This window comes from Corylus avellana, chromosome 7 (genome assembly GCF_965113065.1).
Source record: "Corylus avellana chromosome 7, dhCorAvel1.hap1.2, whole genome shotgun sequence".
In the NCBI taxonomy this organism is placed as follows: Eukaryota; Viridiplantae; Streptophyta; class Magnoliopsida; order Fagales; family Betulaceae; genus Corylus; species Corylus avellana.
The window spans coordinates 3,615,789-3,641,468 of NC_142496.1; the positions used below are offsets into that span (position 1 = coordinate 3,615,789).

General features: G+C 32.6%; 3 protein-coding genes across 3 annotated transcripts; 2 read left to right on the top strand and 1 right to left on the bottom strand.

The window, feature by feature from the left end:
* Nucleotides 1-438: 438 nt before the first annotated feature.
* Nucleotides 439-5,964, top strand: HKT1 (high-affinity K+ transporter 1). Its single transcript, XM_088518409.1, has 3 exons — nt 439-1,640; nt 5,249-5,476; nt 5,686-5,964. The coding sequence occupies exons 1-3, from the start codon at nt 439-441 to the stop codon at nt 5,882-5,884; spliced, it is 1,629 nt and encodes a 542-aa protein (XP_088374535.1). The 3' UTR covers nt 5,885-5,964.
* A 482-nt stretch (nt 5,965-6,446) lies between these two features.
* On the bottom strand, nt 6,447-12,345 carry PTAC9 (plastid transcriptionally active 9). The gene is made up of 7 exons (XM_059597947.2): nt 11,795-12,345; nt 11,150-11,288; nt 10,526-10,619; nt 9,375-9,538; nt 9,168-9,294; nt 6,948-7,012; nt 6,447-6,861 (listed from the first exon to the last, which is right to left on the bottom strand). Exons 1-7 carry the CDS (start codon nt 12,190-12,192, stop codon nt 6,718-6,720), a joined length of 1,131 nt encoding a protein of 376 aa, XP_059453930.2. The 5' UTR covers nt 12,193-12,345; the 3' UTR covers nt 6,447-6,717.
* Nucleotides 12,346-18,815: 6,470 nt separating this feature from the next.
* Nucleotides 18,816-23,998, top strand: LOC148584353 (uncharacterized). The gene is made up of 5 exons (XM_088518389.1): nt 18,816-18,935; nt 19,495-19,596; nt 19,687-20,200; nt 20,370-20,466; nt 23,882-23,998. The coding sequence occupies exons 1-3, from the start codon at nt 18,822-18,824 to the stop codon at nt 19,996-19,998; spliced, it is 528 nt and encodes a 175-aa protein (XP_088374515.1). The 5' UTR covers nt 18,816-18,821; the 3' UTR covers nt 19,999-20,200; nt 20,370-20,466; nt 23,882-23,998.
* The last annotated feature ends 1,682 nt before the right edge of the window (nt 23,999-25,680 follow it).

A 25,680-nucleotide genomic window follows, 5' to 3' on the forward strand; every position in this document is an offset into this window, starting at 1 on the left:
CCCAACCCATAAGGATAAGACAACCTAGATAATAAACTATTATAAGGAGCTTTAACTAACAGGAAGGATGATATGGTTTGCGTAGGAGATCTAGGAGTGTCATGCAGAGAATTATGAACATGGGTAATGGTTTGTTGTTGAGCTTATAAATATATATTCTTATACATGTTTTCCTCACCATTATTTCAACGTTGAACTCATATATCCCACAAGCCGGCCACCAAGTTTATCTGCACGTGCCTGCATCCATATATATATAGAATCTGTGAGTGAGTGAGACCATACATATATATATGCATCTTTCCTTATTTATACATATTTTTCTCAATTCTCACGCAGGGAGATGATTCCCTTTTACGCGTTGTACAGTGCCTGGTGCTCCTTTATAAGCCCACCCTTTCCACTGTCAGCATGGTAACTCTTCAAGCAGTAAAGATGATGATGTTTGCTTGTTTTGGTAAAAAACTAGAGCACTTGTGTCGCTATTCATGCAAGAACATTAATTCTTGTTTCAAACCATCCTGTCGGAGTCTATTTTGGTTGCTTTTCCGTTTCCTCGTCTCCCATGTCAACCCCTTCTTCATCCAGCTCAGTTACTTTCTACTTTTCTCTCTACTTGGTTATTTGGCTTTGAAGCTCTCAAACCCAAGAACATCCTCGTTTAGGCCGTACAAAGACATTGATGTGTTCTTCACCTCCGTCTCCGCCACCACCGTTTCGAGCATGTCCACCATCGAAATGGAGGTTTTCTCCAACACCCAACTCATCATTATGACATTCTTAATGCTTGTTGGTGGGGAGGTTTTCACTTCCATGCTCGGCCTTCAAATAGCAAAGTCCCAGTTGTCCAAAAATCATGAAACCACTCAAAACAAAACGGTCGGCACAATTAAGTACTATGCTGACGACGTCGTGCGCAAGTCCCCAATCTATGATAATGTTCACCATCAAATCGATGTTGAACATGAAATCAAATGCTTAGATAGTAAAACTGCTAGTGATGATCATAGTCTTACTTACAGCTCTATTAGGTTTTTGGGTTATGTGGTGTTGGGTTATCTATTTATAGTTCATTCAGTTGGTTATTTTTCAGTTTTTTTGTACATAATCCTTGTTCCAAGTGCAAGGAAAGTACTACAAAACAAGGGACTACATATGCAGACATTTTCTGTCTTCACCACTGTTTCTACTTTCACAAACTGTGGTTTCATCCCAACAAATGAGAACATGGTGGTTTTCAAGAAGAATTCAGGCCTCCTGCTACTTCTAATTCCACAGCTCCTTATGGGGAACACTTTGTATCCGCCATGTCTGCTATTTGTGATCTGGGTTTTGAAGAAAGCCAGTAAAAGAGAGGAATTTGGTTACATATTGAAGAATTACAGGGAAATGGGCTACAGCCATTTGCTCCCTGCTCCTCATGCCGCTCGCTTGGCTGTGACTGTTTTTGGCTTCATATTGATGCAGTTTATGCTGTTTTGCTCAATGGAGTGGGGCTCGGAAGCCATGGATGGCTTGAATTCGTATCAGAAACTCGTTGGCTCGTTGTTTCAAAGTGTGAACTCGCGGCATGCTGGTGAATCTGTCGTTGATATCTCCACCATCTCTTCAGCAATTCTGGTGCTCTTCGTCGTAATGATGTGAGTCTTCCGCATCCTCTTTGGAGTTTTATTTTACTAGTCAAATTTCTTTCTAGAAAGATTTAATTTCTCTATTTCAAATAAATAGTCCTTCCTTAGGCTAATACGCTTTTTATTATAATTTTTTTTTACAAATTTATAAATAATTAAATTTCGCTGATAAATTTAATAATTTAGTAGATAATATAAGGCTTCGCTTGATTCGCGGATTGTCTAGTCCATTGGAAAATGATTAGCCACCATTTGGAATAGAAGAGTGTGAAATAGATTAGATATTCATATTTTTTTGTTTGGTTATAACATTGGCATAAGATAGCTAATTATATTCCTTCGTTTGGTACAATGCAATATGTTGGTGAATAGAATCGTATTGTGATCTTATTTTCTAAAATACCCTTATAATACAAATACAATTTATATTATTAAGGATTTTTTTTTAAAAAAAAAACATAAACAAAAAAATATATATATATATATATATATATATATATATATATATATATATAGTTGGAGAAAACAGAATCAAACTCAATCTTGGATTCTAATGTCAATCAAACTCAATCAAGAAAAATAAATGGTACAGAAATAAAAAATAAAAAAATAAAAAAGAACATAGAGACAGATAAACAGAATCAAAGAGAAACATTACTGAGAATCAAAAGAAATAATAATAAATAAATATAAAAATTAAAAATTAAAAAAAAAAAAAAAAAAAACTAAGAACGGTACAGAGAAACGGAGAAACAGAATCAAAGAAACGTTTCAGAGAATCAAAAGAAATCAAAATAAAAAATCCAAGAAATAGAAAGAGAACGAAATAACCAATAATAGAGAGATCAAAGACAAGAGAGGGAGAGAGAGATACCTTGCGCAGAGAAGAGAGATTGTTGCAGTTTGCACTGGGAGAGTCGCTTTGAGAGATGGAGATCGTGAGAGCCTCGTGGGTGTGAGAAGTGTAGGGTTTTTTTTGGTAATTTTACACATTAATTTTAATCCCACATTAATGGATTAGCTAAACTACTCAATTTTGAGAGGCTTAGTTAACCCTGTGTATATGAGATTAGTAATCCCATAAAAATACTCTATTTTCAGGAATAGAGTATTACCAAACAAAGGACTAGCTATACCTAGTGTTAGCTAGTCCAATCCAAAGGTTTAATCCACGAACAAAACGGGGCTTAAGTGTCATATAAATTATTGCGTTAATTTTTTTTTAAAAAAAAAAAAAAATCTAATAAAACCTATTGTACTTTTAGATGCACTTTTTTTTTTTTTTCCTAAGCAAATGTTAGTGGGATTGCATGACTCGTTTAGGAAAGTTGGGAAAAGTACAAATATCTTGATTAACATCCAATTTGCAATGTTTCATCCGAACTATTGATTGTATTAATGTCCTCTCAAACTATCAAAAAAAAATTACAATTTACCCATTTTAGTATGTAAAAAGACAAACATGCTATTAAAAAAATGTTAAAAAGAAGATACTTTGCAATTTTTTAAGTAGATTGGAAGGACATTTATGCCATCTTCATTTGGAAAGAACATTGCAAATTTATTATTATTTTGAAAAAGTATGTTTACTTTTTCTATAATAAAAAAGTTATTAGGAGATTAATTACAAGGCATGGTGGAGGTTGAGGGGGCCAGTCAACTCGATAATTGAGAGTTGCCACGTCGAGAAATCCACTTGACTTACCTTTTCCTAATTGAATCATTTTACCCTCGATGCTGAAGAAGACTATGTCCCAATATTCACACTTGATAAGAAACTCCACTCATTAAATTTGAAAAATATTAAAAAATAAATAAAAAATTCTACAACTCCATCCTTGGAAATGATTCTTCTATCTAAAAATTCAAGGCTTTTGAAGTTTATGGTGATCGCATTTAAGCAGCAAGATTGAAGAAGGTGAAAGAATTCTACTTACACCTGGATTGGGATTTTCTTTAAAGAAAAAAAAAAAAAATACAATTCTTAATTAGTGTCTCACTGGCTTAAATACAATTTTAACTACGTGTATACAATCTCAAATTAAAATGTTACATTTTAATTTCTCAAGTGCTATCAAATTACGATGATTTATTTTATAGTCTAGATTAAATTTGCACAGATCTAATGGTGTATATGTTGTCACATGGTGAATATGTTGTTACGTCATTTAAAATTTTGAATAGTGTAAGATTAAATACAGCAAAATATGGATCCTTTACATTCCTATTCTAATCCCTCTTGTCTCTTGATATATTCTCAACTATAATTATGATATATTCTCAACTATAATTATTGAACTATGAACACTACTTTACCCCTCGCATAAATTCCACAGCCAACCTTGCACCAAAGATTCTTAGATATATTCAAAATCCTCTTTCCTTGTTGATTAGATTATGAACTATTAATTTACTTGTTACTCTGAAAGCATGATTTGTCACTTGATCAAAATATTTTGGAATCAAGCCGCACATGATGGAATGAACGCACCATGATTATGCCATGAGCAATGAGCATCTACATATTCTTCTTTTACTTTCTTCAAAATTCATAAAAAAAAATAAAATAAAAAAATAAAAAAATAAAAACCAGTGGAAAATGGCAATTTGAGCTAAATAAAGTCTTTACTTTAAAGATACGCTTCTTTGCATTCTAACTTCCTTCTCAAGTAACTACCAGTGACTGTGGTTCTGTATAGTAGTCTCAAGAAAATTCCTATGAGGTCTAGACATGTACTAGGGTGTGGGTTCGAATTTTCGTAATAGAAAATCACTTACACGAACCTGATTAGTACTATTAGCTGCCTTGGAAATCCACTAATGTCCTAGTAGAGTTGGGTCAGGCTACAACTCAATTGGTCTTAAAGAAGAGCCGGCGGTTCTCGCCATCTAGGACCCTTATAAGCAATTCCCAGCGGGTATATGCTATTATGGTAATACCCAGGTAGAGTAGCCACAATTGGTTACCCCCTCTAGCCCTTTTAATTAGAAGAAAAAAATAAATAAACAAATCATTCTTGAGTACATTTGTGTTGAGTTGATATGCTTCGTCAAAGATGGATGCAAGAATGCAAAGAACCATTTCTCTTTTAACTTCAACACTTTGTTGATGATCAAGAATGAAAACTTGCGAATGTGTTTGATAAACCCTTTTATACGTGACCAGTGGCGGAGTCAGACAATTGATATTGGGAGTGCCGCTAAAATTATTTTGAGGGTGCCGAGTAGGAGGAAAAAAAAAAATTCTTTTTTTGGGGGGGTGCTGTGTGGAACTTGGATAGAAAAATAGCAAATTTTTTTTTTTTTTTTTTTTTTTGGGGCCACGTGACTCTGTCACTGGACGTGACATAAAAGTGAAAGTAGTTTTGTGTGTTTTAGTTTTAGAATTGTTTATAAATACTTTTACTCTTTTAGTAAAAAGGGAAAATCAAACCCAAAATGGGTTATCCAAATTGTTGTAAGAAAGTTACCATTTTTTATTTATTTATTAATCTTTTGGTCGGTGGAAGACGAGTTGTACTGAGTTAAAATTTGTGGGAATAAGTGACACAAGAATGATAATTTGTGAAACTTTAATATTCGGGAAAACTTTGTTTAATTATTTATTTTTCTTATAGGTATCTCCCACCATATACTACATTCCTTCCGACGAAAGATCATGAAGAAATTTCAGAAAAGGGAAAAGAAGGCCAAAATCGAAGGAAGACTTTGATGGAGTCTCTGATGCTCTCACAACTCTCCTATTTAGCCATGTTCATTATTCTCATATGTATTACAGAGAGACACAAAATGAAGGAGGATCCCCTCAACTTCAACGTGTTGAATGTCACCATTGAAGTGATAAGGTGAGCTTTTTCCCCGCTTTCTTCATTAAGAGAAATGATTCATTTTCTCTCCCGGTCCTTCTCCTATCATCTCGAATTTCAAAATCACCATATGGGTCCCACATGACCATCCAATAGTAATTTTGAAAATTGAAAAGATCGAAGAATAACCGAGAGAGGATGTAAAGAACGTTTTCATCTGAATACTAAGATTGTCTTATGATTTATAGTGCATACGGGAATGTTGGGTTCACAACTGGGTATAGCTGCAAACGGCAAGTTAAACCAGATAGCTCCTGTAAGGACACGTGGTATGGATTCGCTGGGAGATGGAGTACGGAGGGAAAATTGATCCTCATCGTTGTTATGTTCTTTGGAAGGCTTAAGAAATTCAGCATGAAAGGTGGTAAAGCCTGGAAGCTTTCCTAATGGAGGTCTTAATCATGTCATATATATGTTCCTCGTGATGAAGACACTACTTTTGTTCATAATATTCTCTGTAATATAAATTAGTTTTGATGAAGACACTGCTTTTGTTCATAATATTCTCTGTAAGAGGATAGTTTTAAAAAAAACAAACACTAAACATGCTTATTTTGAGAAAGCGAAAATTATACTTATCCCCTCGAACTGACCTGTAAAAGTGAAGAGTGATAATTGACTCAAATTTATTCCAAAAAAGAGCCAATATATGCTATATAGCCCTAGGGGCAGAATTACAGCCAAAGGTGCGCGGGGGGGGGGGGGGGGGGGGGGGGGTTGTTCCATAGCCCCCCATATTTTATTAATTCCCCTAAAATTATATATTTTTGGACCACCCCATTCACCCTAAAGGGGTGGTTGGCTACCCATAGGAGTGGCTCTCCGGCCACCACTAAGTAACGACGAAGCGGGGTGCAAAAACTGTTTTTGGCTGACTTGACAATTTTTTTCATATTGAAAAAGGAACAAAATGAACAGAACAAATGAAATCCAGATGTGATAAAGCTGATAAAGCTAAAAGATAGCAGGATAGTTTGAAATTGCAAAATCTTCTTTTGTTTGTAAACATTTCATGTACAGCAACTACTATAAGTAGACAGGTGAATCTCTCTAAAAGTACAGACAGTTTAAACCATCAAACTATCTCATCGTTTAAAAGGTGAAAGAAAGCTTACATACATCTTTTTGGAAACTTCAATCACCATTCAAGACAACGAGCACAAAAAGTTGCAGTTGGGCTGAAAAATGCACCTTACCTGATCACCTCCTAACTCCCATCCTCAAGATAGCAATGTATCCCTCCATACCACACCTTGTTTACTTTTGAGAGGCGGCAACTTTGGTAGCACCCAAGTGGGGGATCCCTTAAGCCATAACGCCTCCCCAGTTTCTTTGTGCTTAAAGTCGGGAGCTTTTGTATTCGTCTTCCAATACATGTTAAGAGAGGTATGAGATAAAATAGCGGAAAGAGAAACACAAAAAGATAATCAGAATCTAGCAGGTTAATTACCTTCGTCAGTCTATTGTCCCACCATTTATCTGGGTTTTCCACCAAGTCCTTCCATGATTCATCACCTAAATTTAGTAGGCGTAGATACAATGTTAAAACACAAGATAACAAAGGTCTTTTACCCATAAATTGAAAGAAGCAAATGAACAAATGAACACTTTGAAAAAACCAGACTAACATTTTTTTTCGTTTGAGAACCCAAAGACTTGAAATGGATGTCATATTAAATAAAATAAGATATAGGAAGATATTTTCCTCATCTGTTCATGTAACATTGAAATGCAGTAAAAAAATTTATACTATAACTTCTTTTTTTTACACAAATGATTTTTTTTAGTCTTTTTGTTGAGCTAAAGTGAAGGAAAAAACACTGTAATACCTATATACAAGAACAAAGGTGATACCAGAGCTCCACAAATTATTGCGAGATTAAGCTTGAGTCACACCATCAAACTTTGGAAAAGAGCGATTGAGCATAGATTAAAATGTGAAATAACAGTATTAAAGAATTGAATTCGATTCATGTCAGGACGGTCTACCACGAAAGATATTTCTTACATACATATCTAATGGAGAGATAGAGAAAAATGAATAAAGATCTCCATGTGGTTTTTAGCTTAGAGAAAGCATATAAAAGCATACACAAAGAGGTAACATGTTAGGTTTTGGAGAAGAAAAGTCTCTCTCTAAAGGACATTAATGTGATTAAAGATATAAAAGACATATGAAACTAGCGTGAAATAAGGATATGTATCACAAACGAATTTCCCATTACATTAGGTTTACATCAAAGATTAGCACTAAGTCCAAAATCTTTACATTGGTTATGGATGAGCTTATTAGATCAATTTAGAATGAGATCCATTGGTGCATACAATTTGCGGATGATATCATATTAGTTGCCAAGGCTAAAGCGGAGGTTGACTCCAAACTAGAAGTTTGGAGAGATGCTCAAAATTTAAGGCTTTAGGTTAAGTGAGACCAAAACCGAGAATATGCAATGCAAGGTCAGCAAAAATAGATATAACGAAATGGGAATAATAAAACTTGATGGTCAAGAGACATTAAAGACTTATTACTTTTTGTATCTTAGATCAATAATTCATAAAAAAATGAGATTGAGGAGGATGCAGCTCATAAAACAAAAACTGGTTGGATCAAATGAAAAACTGTTTCAAGAAAGCTGTGTCACTATAGAATGAGAAATGTTAAATATTATACCCTCATCCCACTCCTATTCCATTGAGCTGATGTGATAGTGCTTACCAACCCATGAATTATTTTTTTTTTCTTTAACAAGAGTTGATCCAAGGGCTGATGAACACTACCACATTAGTCCAATGGGATGGGGGTGTAATATTTAGCATTGCTCCTATAGAATAGCTACTAAGTTAGAGGGAAAAGATTCCCTGATTAAATATGATAGAATGACAAAAAAGAATACATATAGTTGATCCTAATTAGTTGATAAATCTAAGACCAAACTTAATTTCATTGAGATAATGGCCTAATTGGGTTTACACAGCCAAAAGATTCCTTTTTGTTGCTGTAATTGTCACCTTGCTGTAATTGAAAGCACCTTAAAATCATAGGGATATGCTTAACAACAAGTATCCATGTCTATCTTGTATGCAAGCGGTCCAACATAGGAACAATTAAGGGCAAACAATAGGATGTACAAGAATGATGACAAAAAGGGCAGTTTAGCGTTTGAGCCCACCCCATTGCTTTCGGAGCAGGTTTGCAGCCAAGATAGATAAGACGAAGGTAAAACAGATAAAAACTTGGTAGAAATTCAGAGACTAATCTCTCCCACCCAAACTTTTTTTTCACTAAAATGCCCCTCAACAATACAATCATTTCCATAACTTCATATCTACCTGTTTATTAGGTTTCCTACTCAACCACCACTATGCCCATGCCCAACCATTTTTCTGTACTTTTTCCCTTTGATCTTTTGGCATATAACAGCATAGCTGATAAGAAATATATGAAAACTATCATTTACTTGTGTTAAGGTAGGATGGGGTGCAGACAGGGTTGGGATATTTTAGGTGTTGAGAAAGAAATGAATTGCTGTCCAACTTGGGTATGAGGGAGGTAGAGAGACGGGTTCTATCTAGGCAAGGTTGGGACAGGGAAGGAGAAACCCACCCCATCTCATTGCGGTTCCCATGCACAGTTGTGGGATACTGAATAAGAAATGTTTTCCATGCTCACCTTTATTCTGCATTACTTCGTCAAACTTTAATCCTTCAAGTTCTGACAAAACCCATGCTGGGGCCGAGTCAAGCCAGAGTGCTTGATTACCAACCTTACTTCTAAAATCAGGGTATCTTGGCTTCACCTATAAAGAAAACAAGAAAGTCATGCATTTCACCAATAAAATGAGTCATAGAGAAGACACCAGAAAAGAGGGGTTATTACCGATCCACTGCGCTTACTACTACGGTAATCCCGCCATTGCTTTGGATTATCAAGAAGTTCTCTCCAAGAATTTAATACAGGGTCCTCACTTTTCCTTTCACCAGCCAAAAATGAGTCAGTCCCTAGATGTGCTTCTGGTGCTTTCGTTCCCTTCTTCTCCCCCACTTTGTGATTGGCATAGAAAATATTAGTAAAAATATTTTAAACGTTTGACACAATGAAGTCACCCAAGTGCTAAAATGAAAATTTTCAATGCATAAGGTAAGTACTTCTCCAGCTTTTCAACAGAGTTTTGCAATCAAATGTCATCATCTCAAGCTTCTTTTAGACAATCAAGAGGATGAAGTTCGGGCAGGTTGGATGGACAAGAGAGCTGCATCTAGGTTACCATGGATCATGTCAAAGAGAAAATATTATAGAATGGTGTCTACGCAATATGGTTTAGAATTTTGGCCAATCAAGAAACAGCATATCAATAAATTAGTGGAGCTGAGATGAGGACATTGTGATGGATATATGGAAACACTAAGAAAGATTGGATAAACAATGAAGTTATTCATGAGAAGGTGGGGAGAGATTAAGCCAAGGCTAAAGGAAACAATTCCTTAAAACATTAAGATAAATATGTAATATCCAAAAGCTACGCGAGCCCACCATTAGTCTCTTGAAATCAAGCTATGTATATTCTCATACTAATTACAATATCCTAAATTCTATTAATGTCGATGTTTATAAGTAAAATAAATATAAGAGAAGCATGCACATAATGTCCATGTTGATAAACTTATATTATAAGTGGCTAAAGAATCCTATTCTCTTGGACTAACTCTTTTATCGACATAAAGTATGGAAGCCCTTGCCCATTTCTTAGTGCATACAAGCCCCAATTCCTCATAGACCAATGCACAGTGTGGCTCTGGTACAAGATGCCCCAAGTCATGTCTAAAGGTCCAGATTAATAAGATGTGACTAATTCACATTAGTCTTCAGTTTTATCACAACCCTCCTTTTCCAGGTCTTGAAACCATATGTGCAGAAAGACTAAGATACCAAGCATGAGAAAGGAATCTTAATTCAATGTGTAGCAAGTATTCAAATAATTATTAAGGTGCCAAGCACATAGATCATGGAACTAAGAACATATGGATTACCAGAATTTTCTGATGATATCTCTTTCTTGTGAGATGTAAAACTTTTCTTAATTTGAGGATATCCCTTGACGAAGTTGAGGCTATTCACTATAACCTGATCCAGTCAAACATCGAATGTCAGATTCAATACAAAAATTTCGCATAAATAAAATAAAAGAAAAAGACCGACTTTAAAAGAGAGACGTGTGAACAAATGTAACTTATCTCCACTACATATGCCAAAATAAATAGCACCACTCCAACAACATTGTATGGGGCCCAGATCATCAAAAAAATTTAGCAGTTTGAGATTGAAATTAAGAAAGAATACCAAGTTTTGAATAGCTGTTGTAGACAGTGAATAGGGCCTCTGAATCATATAGGTAGCTGCTTTTTTTAGTGACTAAGGTTGAAAGTCTGAATTAAGATGTTTCCCTAGATCCCAAAAAGATTCTTAAACTCTAATCCAATCATAAGACGGGGCTGCGTCAATCTAAAATGATTCCGTAGGAACACAAAATTGGTTTCCTCAAACAGTTGAGAAAAATCCACAATCAGTGGCCAATAAATTCACTAAGACTCAAATTAACGCCAAATGCCAGTGAAGCATACAAGTTCACCACAAAGGTCTAACTAGAAACATACTTGCATAGTGGCCTGACCCTGATTTGAATCCGGATGAGGCGGATCTGCACTCAGTTCTCCAGCTACATGAATGCAATCGTTTTCTTTCAAATGGCAAGCAGCAATATGAGCCAAATCACCCTCGAAAATTATCGGAATCCTGATTTATGCGAAAAAATGAATAAGACATTCTTGCATAAGTAGGAAAGTAATACCACAAATCGTAAAGAGATAGTTAACACAATTCATTTATTCATCCCCCCACCCAAAAAAAAAAAGAAGCTAACGAAATTCATAGAATGAATCAATAAAACAATGAATAAAGTTTTCCTCCAAATTGGTTAATCCTCCAACTCAGCGGATGTCAATTTAATAGACGGAATTCCTCCAAACTGAAAACTTTGTCCTTAAACTAATAAGCAAAAGCAATGAAAAGTTTATCAACACTAACAATGAGAATTTAAGGAGTAACAAGAATGATTATAACTTGTAACAGAACCACCAAATCAATTCACTTTTGTACAACTCAAAATGTGAAAAACAAAGCTGGTGCCTATTTCTATAACTTACTAGAAAATACATTTCTAAAAAAGCATGAATAACAAAATTCTGCATGAAATTCAAAAAGGGTTTTGACTATTTTCCTGTTTTGGGTAAAGTGCATACCAAAGAGCGGAAGAGTCAGCCTCATGGTCCTGGGTGATAACGGTCCCAGCCCAGTACTTGCCATCAGGAGAGGCTTCGAACTGGACGGGAATGTGGACTTTTCCGATCAAGCTCACCGAATTGGAAACCTTGGTCTGAAACGGAATCTCGCTCGGCCTCTCCCACACCTTTGGAGCTGGCTTTCCTCTGAGTTCCGGCCTTCCAGTGGTGGCGGCGGCGGTGGGCTCCAAGACCTTGGGGTCTTCCAGCTTATAACTAGGTTTACGTCTTGCACTATAGCCGGTGTAGGTGGCTTTGGTGGTGGCGGCATAAGATTGCAGAAAGAAGGAGGGATGCTGTAGAAACCGACGCCGCGAGGAGGCAGTTTTTGCCAGTGCTCGGCTTAGAAATGAATTCATAGCGCACCCTTTGACCCTTTGCTGCTTTCTTTCTAGCTTTCCAGAGAAGTATTTTCGCTAAAGAAGAGAGAAAAAACAGAGCAACCCAGCGATTTCCTCAATCAAACTCTGCTTCTGAAATCCTTTCTTAGCTTCCCTGCCTGGCGAACATCGGGCGTGAGGGGTAAAGCTTCGGGCTGAACTTATTGGACCTAAACGGCGTAGTATTTATGAAGGCCCATATTTTGTTGTCAGCCCATGGGAAACGGAGGGAAAGGCTGAGGCAAATTTTTGAACGTTATGTCAAATTAATTTGCTTAACAAATTGATCAGCTAATTTGGAGAGGGTAATACTACACACACTTTCACTTTTATTTAACTTTCAAAAAAATTATTATATCAAAATTTAATAATAATTTATCCTAAATTTAGTAATAATTTTAAAAGTCATGTCAAAAAATACATTTAGCATTACAAAGCTCAATATTATTGAAAAATTAACTAATTAAACTTGCACATACAACTGAGCCTAGTCTTAAGCTTTAAGTTAAGCTCAAGCTCAAGCTCAGTATTAATACAAAATAACCACCCTATACTATAGGCTATAACAATGCAAAAAAAAAAAAAAAAAAACCAACTTGCCACCCATAAAAAATTGATTTCTTGACATAAAAAAATTATTCTTAAACTTGTTTGTTTCATTGGAAAATGTTTTAAGCTGAAAACTGTTTAGCTTGCCTTGCTCACCAGCACCTTGGAGTACAATCTGAAATGTCGTCACAGTTTTCCTTAAGGACGAAGCCATAAATTTTTATTGAAATTGGGCAAAGCATGAATAAAAAATATATTAAAATTGAAGATTAATTTAATATATAAAATTTTAAATTAGTAATATTAACAAAAAAATAATAAAAAAAATGTCCATCAAAATGAAACCTAATGTTCTGTGTATGCTGTGTAGCCGTGTCACTTCAAGTTTTGCTTTTATTGTCATTGTTGTGTTAAAAACTCTTTTACTTTGCTCCCTAAGACTTTTGCTACTGCCTAATTTTTTTAATAATAGATTTGAATTGTTGCTTGTAGGGGTGTGCAAACAACCGTCCCGCCAATCGCTAATCGCTTTAGCACGCAATTATTAAAAACTACTAATCACTGTAAGGCAGTTAATAACCGTTAACTACCTACCTTTATATATAATAATATTAAAATATATATTAAATATTTTATAGTAATAAAGTACATAATAAACCATCCAAAACGATGTTGTTTTGGTGTTAAACACCAAAATGGCATTGTTTTGGAGGGATAATAAGATGAAACCCGTAGCTCTCTACCTCTCAAGACTCATTCAATTCTTCATTCTCTCAAGACTCAATCAATTCCAAAAAACAGCATTTTCTTTTTCTTTTCTTTTTTTGTCTTTTTTAGAACATTTTGACCTTAAACCTTTAAAATAAGCCTAAAAATAGGTTAATTAAAGGCCTAAAGCACTTAAAAAGCCCAAAAACTCATATAAAAAAAATAGTTATAAAACAATTACTCATTACAAATTACTCATTGCAGTATAAAAAACAATTCAAATGTCCATGTGGTTGGCCTAAATAACAAATTAGTCATTGAAGTCAATTTTTGTCCAATAATTTAATAGAATTCGTTACTTTGCCACTTCATACACAATAAAAGTGCGGCACGTGTTTGTTTTAATTTTCTAGTTTCGAAAATTACAATTAGGATTTCTCATGTCATATTAGGATTCTAGCTAAGATTAACACACATCAACCTCCCTCCACGTCAACCTGCTACAACAAAATTAGCCTAATATCCCCAAATTTTACCACCACATCGTGGCCTTCATTGACTTCAACCAAAATTTGCAACCTTCTCTTTTTTCTTTTTTTTATTTCTATTCAAAAAAATCAAACTCTTTTCTTCACATTAACAAATAACTTCTTTCCTTCTTTTTTTCGGCTAACAAAAAAATTAAAAATCCTTTTATCTTTATATTATATCTAAAAATAATTTTATCTTTATATCATATTCACCTACCTTTGTCTCACGGCAATCCGTTTTGTTCTATCTTTTGTTCTCTCTCTAAAAAAAACATTTGCCAAACAAACCTCCATTTGCTTTGTGCGAAGGTTCTCAATTTGTTTTCTGTTTTTCAATCATTAAAACATAATTTCAATTTTTTCAGTATTTTTAATTTTAAAAATAAGAAACAAAATAAAAAATAAAAATAAAAAAACAAAAACAAAGAATTAGACGTCCAATTATGCCGACATAGAAAAAAAATAGAGGAAGTAAAAGCGAATAATGATTATCTACAATTTTGAAGAAAATTATTTTCATCAAACGACGTGGAAGATAGGCGAAGGAAACAGCTGACGACTTTCAACAACCTTTGACGATGGTCCGGTAATTTGAGAAGTAAAAGTTCAAACTTGAAAAATTATTTACTATTTTAAAAAATAAAAATCATTTGAAAAAAAAAATGAAAAATACGCTAAATATTTTCAGTTTGACTATTATTTTTCATCTCAAAAATTATTTTACAACGCACAATAATGATATTTAGTTATTATGAGCTATTTTATCTCTTCATTAGACCCTTTAAAATATAAGGAGAAACTTCACTAAGGATCCCCAAACTTCCACCCGTTTTGAAATACCCTTCTTAAACTTCAAAATCTCTCAATTTAGTCCCCTGAACTTTCAATTGCTTTTAATTTGGACCCCTCCGTCATATTTTAAACGTCACATGACGTTTATACTCCTAACTTTTATATAAAATTCCAACTTCTAAAACATTTTTTTTTAAAAAAAAATCATTGATATTTTGGTCTTTTTTTTTTCTTTAATTTTTAACGGCTAAAATTAACGAAATGGTCCAAATTGAGAGCAATTGAAAGTTTAAGGGACTAAATTGAGAGATTTTGAAGTTTAGGAGGGTATTTCAAAATTGGTGAAAGTTTGGGGGTCCTTAGTGAAGTTTTCCCAAAATATAATAGTTTTATCCAATTTGCAACTCTAAACTTTTAGTACCTCAAGCATAACCTTTATATGGCTTAAAATAATTATATTTAACTATTATGAGTCACTTTACCTCTTTAGCAGACCCTTAAAAATAGAAGGTTTTCGGGTTTTCATTCAATTTGCTACAACAAACTTTCATATGTGAAAGTTTACTATAACAACTTCTACTAATAAAATATGAATTTTCATTCGTCTTGTTTCTCTTTCCTATCTCTCCCATCATCTAAAGATTAGATTCTATTTAAATAAAATAAATGGTGTAATAGAGAATCTGTTAGAATATGTATAGAAAAATGAGTAGTTAAAGTATAAATTTGTAATTTTTCAGTAGCTATTATATGTGAAAGTTTATTGTAGCAACTTCTATTAATATAGTATGAATTTCTCCTCATCTTGTTTCTCTCTCCTAGTCCTTTTTCCCTCCCCTAATCTAAAGATTAAAAAATAATATTTTTAAAAAATAAATAGTAAAATAGAAAATATGTTGAATTGTATATAAAAAATGAATAGCTAAAATAAAAATTTATAATTTTTCAATAGCTAAAATGGTCAAATTGCTTGGTCATAGTGCGTACAGGTGTGTTTATTGAGTCGTTGAGTGATCTAAAAATTAGAGCATATTGTTTTAGATTTGTCCCAAGTCCGTTAGAGAATTCTCAGTGATCTAGTCTTTAGCTAAATTTAGCTAAAAACTTTTTTTTTTCTTCTTTCTAATTTAACCAGTAATTATGCAAAAGTACCAAATAATAAACTATCTAAATTTTACTCTATTATATTTAAATATTATTTTTTTTTTAACTTCATTCATTTTTTATTCTCAAAAGTACCACCACAAAGTTACAAACCCATAAAAGTGAGCAATGAAGGGATTTTGTTCTCCAATTGTGAGGAGAAACAAGCACTAAAATGGAGAAGAGAATATAGAGCTTGATCAAGCTTGCTTTTTGTAGAATTTAACCAAATTTTGGTTAAAAGTTAATTTTATAGAGCTCATAAAGAGCATTCCCAATGGAAGAACCAAATGTTACTTTTATCTAAAATAGTTATTCAAATGTTTAAAAAACTCTCTACATTGGATTAGCCAAAAGAAAATGTAAAATAGATATTTGATTGGAATAGCTAAAAAAAAGCTAAATGTAGTAGCACTTTTTAAGTGAGCCATTTTATTTTTTATTGTTTCTCTCACATGTTTTTTCTTTTTCCCAAATTTTTTCCTACTTTTTCTCTGCATGTTCTATTTTTTCCAAAACTTTTCCCATTTTTTCTCTCACATGTTCTCTTTTTTCTCAAAACTTTTCTCACTTTTTATAATATTTAAATGATATAGATAAAAATATGGCTAATCGGATGTGGATGCATTTAAAAATTCATTAGCTAAACTAGATAAAAGTGAGTTTTAAGGAGTTATTTTGCATAAAAATTTGACTCATCCATTGAGAATGCTCTAAGGATGCACCAAATTTGTCAGAATAGGAGAACCTTTCGTAATAGTCAAATTTTACTATTATTAGCATTTTTTTCATCTTAGCATAATAGTTATTTTGTAATTTTTCTTTCTAGTAAGAGTAGTAAATAGGCTGGAAAGCCTATTCACTATTCAGCCTAAAAAAATTTGTTTATTAGTTTTTTTCTCTCATTTTATCTTTCACACAAAAAAATATATTTAAAAAAAATAAAAAATTTATTGAAGTATGTATAAAAAAATGAGCAACTAAAATAAATATATATATATATATATATATATATATATTTTTTTGGGTACCTATTTTGGCTACTTCTATTAGAAATGCTCTAAGTTAAGTTAAGTAAGCCGCTTTTTTTTTTTTTTTTTATAGAATAATACTGCATATTCTAATTTTATTATTATTATTAAATCAAAACTTAAGAAAAATCTATCTCAAATTTAATAATAAAAATAAAATCACTTAAAAATATGTGAAAATAAAAATAAAAGGATACGTCATTTACTTTCTCTCTCTCCCTCTTTGTCCTCCTTTCATGTCTGTGGTCTTTTTCCCAAACCCATCAAAATTTTGGCCTTTTCCTTCGAAGCACGTCCCGCTAAAGCATCTTTTGGCGCAGTACAAATTTTTGTAAAACGAGCTTGGGCTTTCCCATCGATACGCCTCCTGCATTTACGCCATCTGACCACCTTCATGCATGCGCTGCGCTGCTCCCCCACTGTCCGACGAAAATACCGATTCTGCAAATCTTTTTCTTGGCCGTGTCATCAAGTTGTTTATGAGCTATTATTTTATGGAGCCGTTTTCGGTTTCCTATAAGAAAGACATCACGTAAAAAGAGCGAAAAAAAACAAAAAAAAAATCTTAGGTAACAGTAAAAGAGAAAGTAAACATAGAAGAAAATGGGTTTAACCTTTGGGTAAAACTGTGCCCACAGTTTCCTGCAGACTGCAGTACTATGTCCTGCATTTGAGCTATTTTGATACAAACATACAAGAAAAAATGGGTTTAGGCTTTGGGTAAAATTATGCCACAGTTTCATGCCCTGCATTTACTGACGGCCTTGATCCATGTGCTCCACTACCGATTCTGCGTATCATTTTCTTGGACGTGCTATCAAATTTGTTCAGAGCTATTATTAAAGCATCTTCCCGCACACAAGTAAACAAAATACTTATTAAAAAAGTATAAATTTTTAATTTAATTGCTTTTTTTTTTTTTATACATATTCTAATAAATTATTTATTTTATTCTTTATTATTTTTTTTAAATATTGCTTTCTGTGGGAGATAGTGCGAAAAGAAAAAAGAGGAGAGAGAGAGAGAGTAAAACAAAGAAATTAAGAGAAAAAATAATAGGGGTAATTTTATTTTAAACTCTTGAATTATCACGCAATTTGATATGCCCTCAAATTTTAAAACTTCTTAATTTAAACCTCTGAATTTTTAATTTTAGTCAATTTAAATAGTCAGATTTAGCCCGTTAATTTCTAAGGGCAATACTTAAAAAGACCAAAATATCTTTTTTTTTTTTACATTATTTTTTTTTTCTATTATATAATTTGGAATTAAGAGTAAATTTGAAATTTTATAAAGAAGTTAAGGATATAAACATCATTGTCTCACTTTTAACGTTTCTGATAAAGTGGTTCAAATTAACTGCAATTGAAATTGAAAGTTAAAGAGTTCAAATTGAGAGGCTTTAAAGTTTGGGAAGCTTGTTAAATTGTGTGTTAATTCAAGGGTCTAAAGCGAAATTACTCAAAATAATAATAAACAAAGTTTATAGTGTAAATAGTAAATAGGCTAATCAACTTATTTACCATTCATATTAAAAGAAAAAAACTACAAAATAATTATTCTACATTAAAGGAAAAAATAATAATAATAATAGTCAAATCAAACTAATTTCGGATGCTCTTATACGAAATTAGTGATTCAAAGTTGCTTTCATATAATAAAAACACCACGTAGAAAGAAAAAAAATAAAAAGAAAAATAAATAAATAAACAAATTCTTAGGTAAAAGTAAAGGGAAAGTAAACGTACCTATTCTACCCTTCTCTCTACCTCAACCAGCTGGCAAGTAAGTTGGCATTTATTTAACAAGCCACCCTACAATCAGACTTTCCCATATTCTCAACGTCTTGGAAAACATGAAGCCAAAACTGCTCAACCCCTTCTCTCTTTCTCACTTTAACATGAAATTTGGAAAAAATGCTATAATTTTCATCTTAGGAATGGGAGGATTTGGAAAGAAAAATTCACAGGTATATATATATATATATATTTTCCTAAAATGTATCTGTTTAATTTTAGATCGCTGCTATTTGTTTGTATATTCATTTATTATTTATATTTTGTTTGATACTCAATATGATATTGGAAAATGAAATCAAGTTAAAGTTTTGTTTATAAACTTAGAAAGAGTCAAGACTGGCATTTTTTATTTTATTGTTTTGGGTTGATAGATTCATAAATTTTGTTCTTTGATATGTTTTGTCACAAGCAAAGTAAAATGAGCACAGGGGTAGAGGGAAGGGGGGTTGAGAGGGCTCACATGCCCCCTCTCTCTATCGATCTATCACTACAAAAAACTGTTCTTTTAGTGACGTGATAACTATTCATGAGTTGTTGTTCGTAAGATTATTGTGCGCACATAAAAGACATACGAGCACAGAATTAAACATTACACTACACCGGCTTGAAGAGCTTTCCAAGGGTGGCACATGAGGACGTATTACTTTAATTCACCATAACTATATGTATATGTCATATATTGCGTAGTATATATACCAATGTTTCATTGATGGTTTGAACTTATTGCAGGTAATTACTTCGGGCAAGGCTTCTACGCAAGCGAAGAATTACATCAAGACCCATAGAAAGAAAGATGGTATCTGCCCAAATCCAGTGGTCGTAGAGAGAATTGTAAGTGCCTTACACTTTGTCATTAATTTTTATTTATGTATTAACTTATTAAGTCTTAACAATTATATATATAACAATGATAATGTACAGGCACGGATGGAGGAATTCTTGGAAATTGACCATGCGGAACTGGTAGATGGGCCCCAGGGTACGATTAGGTGGACACCAAATGACGCTTATGCCCAGGCGCACGGCAATAAGCCTGAGTATGCGGGTCGTGTTCGAGGGGTCAGTAAGAATATTCTGCCTGTACGCGGCACCATCCACTCACATTATACACCGTCCCAAGCACAATCGCAGAACACTAGTGAGACGATGGTCTCCCGTGTTGAACTTGAAAGAGCCATTGAAGTTGAAAGGGAGAAGCACAAGGAGCAAATGGATGCGAGGCTGGTGCAATAGAGGGACGCGATTACTGCGGCGGTGACCGCGCAGGTGACTCAGCAGATGGTTGCTCAGGTGACAGCGTATGAGGTTTAGTTTTGCAGCCTTGAGGGGTCAAGACGTATGAGCTCCGAGCCGGAGGTAACGACTATCAGGAATCCACAAGATGTGGAGTCCTCAACCCAAGTGATTGTGAGATCCTCAGTTGATAGCCAATCAGGTAACAATATATTCTTATTGTTTCTATTTGAGTAAAACACGATTCTCTTACGAGATGACTATCATTTTAATGGCTAGTAATTTTGTTTGGTAAATAAACTTTATTCGTATATAACACAATTGTATATAATATAATTGCAACGTAATATGTGTATATGACGTAAGAATAGAATCTGAGGACGACGATCACAATGAAATACAACACCAGACGCTGGCTGGACAGAAGTCTCATTTGTCAAGACATTATACCCGTCGTTCAGCAACCACGTGAGTATATATATAATCAAGTAGCTTATATATATAAACTCAAAATAATCTACTTTGTTGTTCTTGGTTAGTTTGGTTGTAGTTGGAGTTTTGTATATTTAATCTTACCATATTTGTTGAAGCCGCCTCATTGACTAAATGTATATGTAGATGTATATGTGTTTGTACATAGGTCGTGCAAATATATATGTTGAGGTTGCTTATGTGACAATCATTTAATTTTTTTCTCATTTACTTAGATATTGCTCATCTCTTAGGAGTTGATAAGATTCTATCACAAGTGTCAATTTGTTGATTGATTGTTTGTTTTATCATTTGTTGTTAGTGCGAAGAAGTCGGGAGATAATAGTCATGACGATGTTTACTTGGATTTCGTTAGAGTAGTGTTTGTTTGATAGTCCACATGTATAATTTAAGGCTTAGATTTTTTGCATTTGTCTTAATACAATGTAGTCTATTACATACTTCCGCTCTCTTCTCTCTCTTAATATTATATTTAATATAGTTATATATATTTTATGAAAGTAAGCCACTCTTTTTTTTATAGAATAATACTGCATATTCAAATTTTATTATTATTATTATTAAATCAAAATTTAAGAAAAATTTATCTCAAATTTAATAATAAAAATAAAATCACTTAAAAATATGTGAAAATAAAAATAAAAGGATACGTCATTTACTTTCTCTCTCTCCCTCTTTGCCCTCCTTTCATGTCTGTGGGTCTTTTCCCAAACCCATCAAAATTTTGGCCTTTTCCTTCAAAGCACGTCCAGCTAAGCATCTTTTGGCGCCGTACAAATTTTTGTAAAACGAGCTTGGGCTTTCCCATCGATACGCCTCCTGCATTTACGCCGTCTGACCACCTTCATGCATGCGCTGCGCTGCTCCCCCACTGTCCGACGAAAATACCGATTCTGCGTATCTTTTTCTTGGCCGTGTCATCAAGTTGTTTATGAGCTATTATTATATGGAGCTGCTTTCCTATAAGAAAGACACCACGTCCAAAAAAGAAAAAAAAAAAAAAAAAAAAATCTTAGGTAAAAGTAAAAGGGAAAGTAAACATAGAAGAAAATGGGTTTAACCTTTGGGTAAAACTGTGCCTACAGTTTCCTGCAGACTGCAGTACTATGTCCTGCATTTGAGCTATTTTTGATATAAACATGCAAGAAAAAATGGGTTTACGCTTTGGGTAAAATTATGCCACAGTTTCATGCCCTGCATTTGCTGACGGCCTTGATCCATGTGCTCCACTACCGATTCTGCGTATCATTTTCGTGGACGTGCTATCAAATTTGTTCAGAGCTATTATTAAAGCATCTACCGCACACAAGTAAACAAAATACTTACTAAAAAAAAAGTACAAATTTTTAATTTAATTGCTTATTTTTTCATATATATTCTAGTAGATTATTTATTTTTAAAAAAATATTATTTCCTGTGGGAGATAATGTGAAAAGAAAAAGGAGGAGAGAAAATAAAACAAAGAAATTAAGAGAAAAAATAATATGGGTAATTTTACTCTAAATTTTTGAATTATCACGCAATTTGACAAGTTTAAAATTTTAAAACTTCTAAATTTGAAATCTTGAATTTTTCATTGCAGTCAATTTAAACAACTTCGTCATATTTAGCCGTTAATTTCTAAGGACAATACCTAAAAAGACCAAAATATTCATTTTTTTTCCATTACTTTTTTAATTTTATAATTTAGAATTAAGGGTAAATTTGAAATTTTATAAAAAAGTTAGGAGTATAAACATCATTGTCTCACTTTTAACGTGGTTCAAATTGATTACAGTTGAAATTGAAAGTTAAGGAGTTTAAATTGAGATGCTTTAAAGTTTGAAGAGCTGATCAAATTGCATGGTAATTCAAAAATCTAAAGTAAAGTTTTCCAAAATAATAATAACCAAAGTTTATAGTATAAATAGTAAATATGCTAATCAGCTTATTTTTCATTCATATTAAAAGAAAAAATTACAAAATGATTATTATGCTTGGGAGGAAAACATAATAATAATAATCAAATCAAACTATTTCGGATGCTCTTAAACGAAATAAGTGATACAAAGGTGCTTTCATATAATAAAAACACCACATAGAAAGAAAAGGAAAAGAAAAAAGAAAAAAAAAAAAAAAAAACAAATTCTTAGGTAAAAGTAACCTGTTCTACCCTTCTCTCTACCTCAACCAGCTGGCAAGTAAGTTGGCATTATTTAACAAGCCACCCCACTAGCAGACTTTCCCACATTCTCAACGTTTAGGAAAACATGCAGCCAAAACTGCTCAACCCCTTCTCTCTTTCTCACCTCGACATGCAATTTGGGAAACATGCTATAATTTTCAACTTAGGAATGGGAGGGTTTGGAAAGAAAAATTCACAGGTATATATATATATTTTTTTCCCTAAAATGTATGTCTTTATTTTTTTATCTGTTTAATTTTAGATTAAATTCCTATTTTTTGTTTGCATATCCATTTATTATTTATATTTTGTTTGATACTCAATACGGTATTGGAAAATGAAATCAAGTCGAATTTTTGTTTATAAACTTAGAAAGAGTCAAGACTGGTATCTTTTATTTTATTTTTTTGGGTTGATAGATTCATAAATTCTGTTCTTTGATATGTTTTGTCACAAAAAAAGTAAAATGAGCACAGGGGTGGAGGGAAGGGGGGTTGAGAGGGCTCACATGCCCCCTCTCTCCCTCGATCTATCCCTGCATATTAAGGCAACTGATAATGGGTATATGAGTTCTGATTATAATTTGGGTTTTCTCTTTATGTTGTTTCTGCAACCGATTGGGGAAGATGGGTTTGCTGTTAATGTTCTTGCTTTGGGTGGTTGAGTTTTGCTTCATTTTAGGTTTTCTAGATTTTATACTACCGTCATCAAATTAGCAAAATGCCTAATTTTAGGTGTCAGGGTGCCAATGTTTCCATAAAGTTTGTTTCTTTGATATGTCTTGTTTAAGATATGATGGTGTAATAGATTTTTTAGCTCTTATGATCTAAAAGATATGACTTATCTACTTTTGCCTGTAACAATTATGTAGATTTACATGTTCACAATATATTTAAATATGTATGTTACTCTTTGTGCCTTTCTCTGGTATATGAAAAAAAAAATAAGAGAGCAATTGAATGATTGGGGATGAAGAAGTTCGTTTGGAAAGTGTATCAAGCAATGGACTTTTCATATATGCTTAATTCGGTTAAATGGTGAGCATTTTATGAACACTACAAAAAAAACTGTGTTTTTTTATGAGGCAAACAGTAACTCACCTTTTGCTTGGCAAAAGTGGGATGTCGGTAATTATTTTATTGACGTGTTGAATGTTTTGTTTAAAATTGCTTCCTCTGCCACAGTGCTGGTAAAAGTTTTGTTGCTGAAATTTTAATGTTGTGGCAGGTCATATCAACGGGAAAAATAGCACTACTTGTGCTTCCTTATGTATCAATCTGTACAGAAAATTTGCTTCACCATTAATTTTTTAATCGAAATTGAATCAAGCAGATATTAATTATATTAATTATAGTTTTCTTAATTTATATGTATTTCTTGTCTTTGTCCTAATGGGTACAGCTGGAGGTTCTTCTTGAACCACTTGAAAAACGTGTTTGTAGTTGTTATCATAATTAAGGTGGTGGAACACTTCCAAATGATACTTTTGTCTTTGTCTGCACAATAGAGAAGACAAACTCTTTAATAAACAAATTGCTTGAAGGGAGTCGCGAATTATTGTGACAGATGAATTACACATGATATTTGCTTGAAGGGGGTCGTGAATTATTGTGATAGATGAATTATACATGGTATTTGCTTGAAGGGGGTCATGAATTATTGTGACAGATGAATTACACATGTATTTTAGTCAAAGCTTGTGGTGGGGTTTTTAAATAACAATTATTTTTTATTTTAAGTCCTGTTGCACGTTTTACTTTATTTTATATATATATAATTATAATCAGATCTGGACGTTACATGTGGGTACTACAACGCACACTGAATTTGTGAGCATTGATAGCAGAATATGTGAATCTTTCGTATAATAGTCAAATTTTACTATTAATAGCATTTTTTTTTTTCTGTCTTCAAGTTATTTTGCAATTTTTTTTTTGATATGAATAGTAAATAGGTTGAAAAGCCTATTCACCATTCACCTTATAAAAATTTGTTTATTACTTTTGTTCTCTCATTTTGTTTCTTTCAAATTTTCTTCCACACAAAAATATATTTTTTAAAATATAAAGAATATAATAAAAAATCAATTGAGATATGTATAAAAAAATGAGTAGCTAAAAAAAAGAAATTATATTTTTTTGCGTAATTATTTTGGCTCTTTCTATTAAAAATGCTCTAAGTTAAGTAAGCTTCTCTTTTTTATAGAGTAATACTATATATTCTAATTTTATTATTATTATTATTATTATTATTATTATATTAAAATTTAAGAATAATTTATTTCAAATTTAATAATAAAAATAAAATCACTAAAAAATATGTGAAAATAAAAATAAAAAGATACGTGTAATTTACTTTCTCTCTCTCTTATGCCATGCTTTTATCAAACTCATTTTTTTTATTTTTTTTATTTTTAGAAAGGACAATTTTTTACTAAATTGGGTTGAATGAATTTACTTATTCTAGTAAAGTAATGTGTTTTTTTTTTTTGTAATAACATGTGATATGTATATAAATTTTTTAAAAAATTTATTTTAACTCTATTACAGTTATTAAAAAGATATGTGAGATGCACATGTGCAAAGAATACAAGTTACTTTTATAAAGTAGGTTGTAGAAAATTCAACTAATTTAATGGAAAATTTTATTTTTATAAAAATATTAAGGGATAATATTTTTTTATATTTGGTCAATTTTATTTTATATATCAATTATTAAATTTGTAAACTTATGTGGATCATATATAAGTTAATGATAAATTTTATAAATCTAATAATTGATATATTAATTTTATATAAAAATGTTTGCCAAATATAAAAAATTTATTACCCCTAACTTATTTATATCTCTTGCGCTAACCTTTTGTTTATGTGTGTCATAAACTTTTTGAGAGATTTTTATTTTTATTTATATGTTTTGTTTGAAAATATATTTGGATAGGAGTCATATCATATATGGCCCGAGAGAGTAAAATGAGTTTCTTTTCCATCGATACACGTCCCGCTAAGCATCTTTTGGTGTGGTCT